The 7873-nt window shown below is 32.2% G+C and overlaps 1 protein-coding gene across 3 annotated transcripts; it reads left to right on the forward strand.

The window, feature by feature from the left end:
* Positions 1-531: 531 nt before the first annotated feature.
* Positions 532-5334, forward strand: LOC117927347 (probable receptor-like protein kinase At2g42960). Of its 3 annotated transcripts, none has more exons than XM_034846839.1 (8): positions 532-1035; positions 1675-2392; positions 2483-2587; positions 2785-2907; positions 3141-3311; positions 3425-3554; positions 3662-3871; positions 4776-5334. In XM_034846839.1, the coding sequence occupies exons 2-8, from the start codon at positions 1746-1748 to the stop codon at positions 4899-4901; spliced, it is 1512 nt and encodes a 503-aa protein (XP_034702730.1). In that variant the 5' UTR covers positions 532-1035; positions 1675-1745; the 3' UTR covers positions 4902-5334. The 3 variants fall into 3 exon arrangements, with proteins under 3 accessions (XP_034702730.1, XP_034702732.1, XP_034702731.1); XM_034846841.1 differs by having other exon boundaries at positions 535-1035; positions 1883-2392; XM_034846840.1 differs by lacking the exon at positions 532-1035 and adding an exon at positions 1107-1192.
* The last annotated feature ends 2539 nt before the right edge of the window (positions 5335-7873 follow it).

Here is a 7873-nt window from a genome sequence, read left to right on the forward strand (position 1 = left end):
ACCCAGTTATCATGAAATAAAAGAGGATAATAATTTTACAAATTTAAAAATCAAGAAATTAAGAAGAATTAATAGTATAAATAAATGAAGTTTAAATTTAAAAATTTAAGATACAATTTTAGTCATTTTTTAATTTTTAAAATAAAAATAATTACAATGTAAATAATCTTAAACACTTATGTTAAAAAAATAATAAAAAGTCTTTCAAAAATAAAAATCTAAATTTTAAAAATAATTTTTGAAAATATAAGGTAAATTTATATATTTTATGTAAAAATTATAACTTTTTATTTTTGAATATTTAAAATAAAATATATATATTCAAATCACACCTAAATTATTATATTTATTTTAGTTATTGGGCTTAAAACATGAGGACAATTTAGTAAGTGGACCTCACATGAAGCTAGATTTGGAGTTCCCTCCTGTTGCCTGTTGGGTTTTGAGTTGACTCTCTCTCTCTCTCTATCTCTCTCTCACACACACTATGCCCCTTTTCTCCTAGTTTTTTTTCTTTTACCCAGTTATAAATGCAAACGCTGTTCACCACATTTGCTTTCTCTTTACTATCTCTTTCTCTGGTTTCCTCCATTGCAAACCAAGCTTTCTTTCCAGCTTTCTGAGCTCTCTCTCCTCCACATATACACAACCCACCAACCATTTCACCCACCTCTGCTTTTATGGCCCTCTAAATTATATAATCTCTCTCCTTTTCCTTTTCTCTCTCCATGAATTGCATTTTTTTCCCTTGAAAGATTAGATTTTTGTCTGGCCTTCATCAACATCTCTTTTATCATTCTCTCAATTCTTTTTTGGCCCACTTCAGGCCACAAAGCTCTACTTGTAAACTACTCCTTCTGGGGCTGTTGCCTTTTGTTTTGGCCTATTGGGTTTTGGTGGGTTTGTGGTATTTCAGGTCTACATTGGCCTATCTATGCTCATTGTGTCTCTCTTGCCTAAAAAAGAAGCCCTTTCTTTTCTTCTCTGGGTTCTCAAGGAGGAAGATCAAGGGGGTTAGCTTAGATCACCACAAAGGTAAATGCTTTCTCTTTTGAATCACTTTATGATGGAGTGTTCACATTTTTCTCTCTTTCTCTCTCTTTTCTCTTTCTCTTACTTGGTTCATAAGTGATGCTTTCTTAGATTTTCTTCCTGCTTTCTTAGATTTGGATTTGTGATTTCATCCAAGGAGGTATATGAGTATGTGATTGCTTCTTATGGAATGTTGAAATTGGCTTAATATTTTTCTTTAAAATTGGAATGGATTTGACGCAAATGAGGTTTTATGGAATGTGGGAACAATTGCTTCTTTATTGTGGAATGTCTAGTAATCACTGTTCTCCTATGAAGCTGTCAACAGGAATGTATATGAATTTCTTTAAATGATTAGATGAAGCCATGAATCTTATTATTACTTTAATATATACATATTTTTTTTTTTTCAAATTGCATCAAATGGATTTAGCTAGTCTTTGTTTCTGAGTTTGAGTGTTGAATCAGGTTAAGAATGGTTTTTATCATTTGGGTAGCTTGTATTATTGATATCTGGCCTGTTTTGCACAGAGTTCCAGGAAGGAAAATGAAAACCACATCAGAATATTTTTCAAAAAAATTCATATATTTGTTAGGTATTTTAATATTTGTAGAGTCACATATCATGCTTATGGTACCCAGGTGGAAATGTCTTGAGTTTGCATCACAAGGAGGAAGCACAATTTTCATTGTTTGCTACCAGAGCATCAGAAATGTCATCGCAGAAATCTTTGGACACTGAATTGTCGAAGAAATTTCTGGGTCTAAAACTTTGGGTTTTAATTGGTGTATGTGTTGGTGCATTCATAGTTTTGATTCTATGTATCTTATCTATATGGGTCATGTTCAGACGAAAATCTCGAAGAACCCTTGACAAATTCACCCTTTCTCAAATACCCAATGTCTCTAAAGATATCAAGGTTGACAGGATTGGGACTCAGAATTTTCATGATGAAAGTTTATTCCTTAATGTCAATGATAAATCAACTGACAGAAATTCTGAGAAGATGTATCATTTGGGTATGAGCAAATCAAGTGATCCTGACAATGTCAGCCAGTGCAGCTCCATTTATCATCATGAGAGAGGCTGTAGTTCACAATCAGGGGAAGAAGGAAGTTCTGGAACTGTTCGGAAGCATTCTTCATTGTCATATGGGCTTGCATCAGCCTCTCCTTTAATCGGTTTACCAGAAGTGTCTCATCTTGGTTGGGGCCACTGGTTTACTCTTAGAGATCTTGAGTATGCAACAAGTCGTTTCTCAGCTGAAAATGTGCTTGGGGAAGGTGGATATGGAGTTGTCTATAAGGGCAGACTAATCAATGGAGCTGAGGTAGCAGTGAAGAAGCTTCTTAATAATCTGTAAGAATAGATCAAAAGCACCTTCTCTCACTTTTTATGATGCTTTGGTTGAAATTTGGTTTATGACTGCATTATGAAATGGGTTCACAGGGGACAGGCAGAAAAAGAGTTCAGGGTTGAAGTTGAGGCTATAGGCCATGTTCGGCATAAAAATCTCGTGCGACTTTTGGGCTATTGCATAGAAGGAGTTCACAGGTAAGATTTGTTCACTTTTTATTGATGTGGTAATTTATTTCATTCCTATTCATTTGGCATGTTGGATGCTATTATTATTTATTGTCATGATGAAGTACTTTTTCGTTGAAAAACAAAGTACTTTTCCAATTCTTTTGCAATCTTGTTGATCTGATTTGCCTGGGATGTGGTTATGTACTTATTATTCTTTAATATAGGATGCTGGTGTATGAATATGTGAACAATGGCAACTTAGAACAGTGGCTTCATGGAGCTATGCGCCAATATGGCAACCTTACTTGGGAGGCCCGCATGAAGGTTATTATTGGTACAGCCAAGGCGTAAGTCCATCTCTCAACTGAAAATAGTGTCATCATTAAGATTTGCGTTACTAGAACCGAGATTAATATAGGCAATTACCTCCTCTATTTCTATGAAATCCTTTCTAAGTTTTGGAACTCCAGTCATTGTTTTTATTCCATTCAGAACTGAAATCTACTCCAGAACTGAAATTTAACATCTTGGTCTTTCACACTTTGAAAAAGTCAAAAAAATGTTTCATATTGGGTTGCAGGCTTGCCTATTTGCATGAGGCTATAGAACCGAAAGTTGTTCATCGAGACATAAAATCAAGCAACATCTTGATTGATGATGAGTTCAATGCAAAGGTTTCTGATTTTGGATTGGCCAAGCTCTTGGGCTCAGGTGAAAGCCACATAACGACTAGAGTAATGGGAACATTTGGGTATGTTTATATGTTCATCTTAAGTCCCCTTTAGTCTTTATAGTTTTTCCACCTGTATGATATAAATTTTTTATGAGAGCCTCAGAACCTGACATCTTTTCTCTGGATTTCAGTTATGTGGCACCAGAATATGCTAATACTGGCTTGTTAAATGAGAAGAGTGATATCTACAGCTTTGGTGTTCTCCTGCTGGAAGCAGTTACTGGAAGAGATCCAGTCGACTATGGCCGGCCTGCTAATGAGGTATTTCTCTGTCCAATGCATTGGGGACTTCTTTCTCCTTTCGTCGAAAGGTAAATATACAGGCTTCTTCAAGAAGAGCTATGATAAGCTGTTCATGCTCATGGCAGGTTAATCTTGTCGAGTGGCTTAAAGTGATGGTAGGGACAAGAAGAGCTGAAGAAGTTGTGGATCCAAACCTTGAAGTTAAGCCCACAACACGTGCTCTAAAACGCGCTCTTCTTGTCGCCCTTAGGTGTGTTGACCCTGACTCAGAAAAGAGACCCAAAATGAGTCAGGTTGTTCGAATGCTCGAACAGGATGAATACCCATTTCGTGAGGTGCTTACCAATTTTCTCCTTCAAATGTTAACAATTAATTACTTGTTTATTTATCTTATTTCTCCTTACTATATTTTAATAATTTTTTATAAAATTGATAAAGAATAATCAATTTGATTTTTTTCTGTCACTCACAACTGATTTTATCACGTATTTCCAATCAAGTCATGGTATACATTTTACCTTTGTCCTTTGATTTTAAAGCAACATATCCACCATTGTCCCATTCATTAAAAATTCACACCAGTCTGTTTAATACTGGTTTGAAACCTTTTCATGAGGAGTTTCACCTCTATTTACTTAGAAATTGTGCAAAAACAAATTTGTTTTCTGCTTGTGATATGAGACGGTGTAAAGTTATTTATTTCTTTTTTATTGTTTTTGACAATGTAAGATCTCTTGATACCCGAGACTTGTACTGTTTTGCACCATAGCTAGTATCTTGGATTTGGCTAACCGAGACAACTCATGGTGTCTTTCCATATGTTTAGAAACTCAACTAAGATATATGTTTCTTATAGCATATTCACAAGCAGATATAGTTGTGTCCTCAAATCCCCATCTTTAGATTTAGGGGCTTTTCTATGTCCAACACAATATTTATCTACCATTATGCATATCCCTGTTACTGTTTCTACCCCTGCTTTATTGGTGAAATCCAAAATCAGTACAAGTTATAACATTGACCATCTTTTTTGTCCCCTTGCCCCCATGAAAACCCTTTTTTTTTTGGGGTTTTTTTTTTTTTTTTTTTTTCCCACTATTCAATGGAGACATGTTTCTAGTTATAGTAGTGTAGGTCAATTCTAGTGATGGATGCTTTGCCATTCTAAAATTTTTACTGCAAATGAGCCTGTGGTATGATGAGAAGCTGATAGTTTTGGCTTGTACAATCTTTTCCCAGGACCGAAGGAAGAGCCGAACAACCAGCATGGACCTTGAGTCCATGAAGGAGAACTCTGGTTCAGGCGACGTGGAGAAGAAGGTAAATGAATCAGAGTGCCATACTTCAGAGGCGATTCATGGATAGGACTGACATGGACATGACAACTGGGTGAATAATGCTACTCACCCAAAATATAAACACTCAGTAACAGATCAATAGATCAAGGTACTACCTTCCAAAGTTTGTTTTCCAGGGAAAAAAAAAAAAATGATGTTTACTGCTTGTAAGAGAGCAATCTGATTGAGGATAAAGCCCATTTGGATTCTCCATTTTTAAAGCATTGGCTGTTATTTAAATGTTACCTTCTCCTGTGTATTGCCCTACCAGAGGTGCTCTTAAACACATAAAAACCGGGTAAAATATCAGAGAGCTGGAGAGATTGTTTCTGTACAGATTTGGATGGATGGATCATCGGCTGTGCTTTTTTCTTCTTTCTTATACATGATTACTATTCTTTGTTGTTTTTGACTTGATTCCTGCTGTTGGGATGGTGAAAAAACTCATCTGGGTTTTTCTTTTTTCTTGCTTTTTACATTTGGGTCTTCAATATCTTCAAAGTATTGAATCATTCATCATTTTCTTTTCTATCTGCTTTTTGCAGCAAATTATCTCTCTGTGTTGCTGTTGAATGATGCACACTCCATTTCCCCTTTCTTTTTTCTCCTTTCTTTTTTCTCCTTTCCAGCTTCATTTTTTATATTACTTGAGGGTTATGATTGTGTCGCCGTCTTAATAGAAAATTTCATTAGATGGTGGTTGGCGGGAAATTGTTTTTTTCTTTTCTGGGGCCTGGGTTTCTGAGCTGTGTCAGCTTCAGATAAGTGCTGAGCTGCTGTTATAATTCAATTATTCAGAAGTCCTTTCGTCTTTTGACTTCCTGTCTCACTCATTCTAACGGTCATATTTCTTTTGCTTGTATTTGGAGCTCCTCACTAGTCACTACCACTGATTTCCGCCACTGTTTGGGGGAGCGGAAAATGAGATGGACAGCACCAGAAAATGGGAGCCTAACCACCGATGTTGATATTTTTACTTGTTTAATAAGTTCCTATTGCACATTTGGACTAGCGTAAAAGTGAAAGTGAGGGGATGAAAACTCAAAATTGTAGTGTACTTGTTATGAAAAGCAAATCTTTGGGGTTGTTAAAAATCCTTTTTTTTTTTTTTTTTTTTTGTGTTTTAGGAAGGTGTTAATAGAATAAGTTTAGTTTTATTATAGAAAATAAAATATAATCAAAATTAATTAAAAATTTATGTATGTGTTTAAAATTTCAATTTTTATATAAGTATTAAAATGAATAAAATGAATTTAAAGAAGTATACCTAGTAATTTATTAATTTTAAATTTATTTTTACTTTTTTATTGTTATGCTTAGTTGTCTGGAAGTTTGGAAAAAAAAAAAAAGAGAAAGCAAAAAGTAGAAGGAAAAAAAAGGCCAAAAAAAAAAAAAATAAAATCAATAAATTATTGTTATATATTATTTAAATTTTTTATTTATTTAAATTCTTTGGTATAAAAATTAAATAATTTAAAAATATATAATTTTTTTAATAATTTTAATTATATTTAACATTTTTTTCTCATTTTTATTATAATATTAAATAAGAGCAAATAAAATTCTCGAAGAATCCTCAACTTTTGAAGGAAAATGAGAAAGATTTAGGGTGGTGTTTATTTGTTTGTTTGTTTTTTGAAATCATAATGACTTTTCTATTGATTAGTTATCAAAATAAAAACTATCCAAAAATTTTAGAAATAATTTAACAATAAAGTTAGGTTGGAAAGAAAACAAGAAAAAGTGATTTTTACTATTAAGATAAAAATAAAAATATTTTACATTTGTATTAGGATAAAGTTATTTATAAAAAGTGAGAAGTCAAAAAACATTAAAGTCCAAAGATATAAGTCTTAAAGCAAGTAAAAAAAAAAAACATTAAAAAATTTGTTTTCATATACTCATATGAAAAAAACCATAAAATAGAAATCTAAATTTATAAAATATAAATTTCAAACAACTATTTAAAAAAATAGTATTTTATATACTTTTTCGGTGAAAGGTACCTTTGACCATTGTGGTGTTACCTTTTAATAATGAATTATTTGATTAAACAGGTTTTTGAAAACCAAAATTTTGAAATTTAACCTCTCATCATTCTTTAACCTTATTTTGACAAAAATGTCCTTATTATTTTATTATAAAAATAAACTCTCTTTTAAAACCTATATATAAATACTTGAAATGGTAAAAGACATTTATATAAAAAATGGGTTACTTTTCAAGAAAAAACATAAAAAGAGTTAGATTATAATTTGAAGATTATTTAATCTATTTAACAAAATATTTCTTTAATATTATAAGTATTATATTTGATCATCCTACGTACTACTTTTGATGGGTGAACGTATAAAACTTGAATTATTTTTAAATGGTTTTTATTTTATAATTATTTTTACATAAATGTATGAAAATACATTTTTCCTTCACTTTCTATAGTGAGTGTTTAGGGAAAAGAAAATGTTAAAAGACAGTTTCTTACATTTGGATTTGGATGCTAGGAAAATGACGTGAAACAAAACAAACGAGGGGAAGTAGTAAGCAAAATGTTGAAATATAGGTATTTTCCTGGAAAATTTGACGAGAAAATTGGGTGAAAATCGAAGGAAAAATTCACTTTTCTTGGTTGAGTAATTGACTTTGAAAAACAAATGAGGATGCTACATAGCCACATTAGCTTGTCCTAAAAGAAGTTCATGAGATTTGGTGCAAATACACCAAATCATTATTAGTTTTAAATTTAGTCAATTGGCATATTTATAAATTTATTTTTTAGATTAAATAAATGCCTTTAATAATTCTCTAAAAAATTTTTTTTTATTATTTTAAAAATAAATTTTACATCTATAGGATAATTTGAAACTAATAATAATTGAAGTGAGCATGATGTTGGTAGTTTGCTTAATTTCATGTCATGGTCCTGTTATTGTCCAATGAAGTGAACATGAAGTGAAAGGATATTGCCTAAACTCAGGTGGTGATTTGTTGGGCAGTTAGGTC

This window comes from Vitis riparia, chromosome 12, assembly GCF_004353265.1.
Source record: "Vitis riparia cultivar Riparia Gloire de Montpellier isolate 1030 chromosome 12, EGFV_Vit.rip_1.0, whole genome shotgun sequence".
NCBI lineage: Eukaryota > Viridiplantae > Streptophyta > Magnoliopsida > Vitales > Vitaceae > Vitis > Vitis riparia.

What these genes read in the sequence shown, in the direction of transcription:
- LOC117927347 (XM_034846839.1), top strand. Translation starts at nt 1,746, where the DNA reads ATGTCATCGCAGAAATCTTTGGACACTGAATTGTCGAAGAAATTTCTG. An exon ending in AGAGTAATGGGAACATTTGG is followed by an intron (nt 3,312 to 3,424) that starts GTATGTTTATAT and finishes TCTGGATTTCAG; the next exon opens with TTATGTGGCACCAGAATATG. An exon ending in ATGGCCGGCCTGCTAATGAG is followed by an intron (nt 3,555 to 3,661) that starts GTATTTCTCTGT and finishes TGCTCATGGCAG; the next exon opens with GTTAATCTTGTCGAGTGGCT.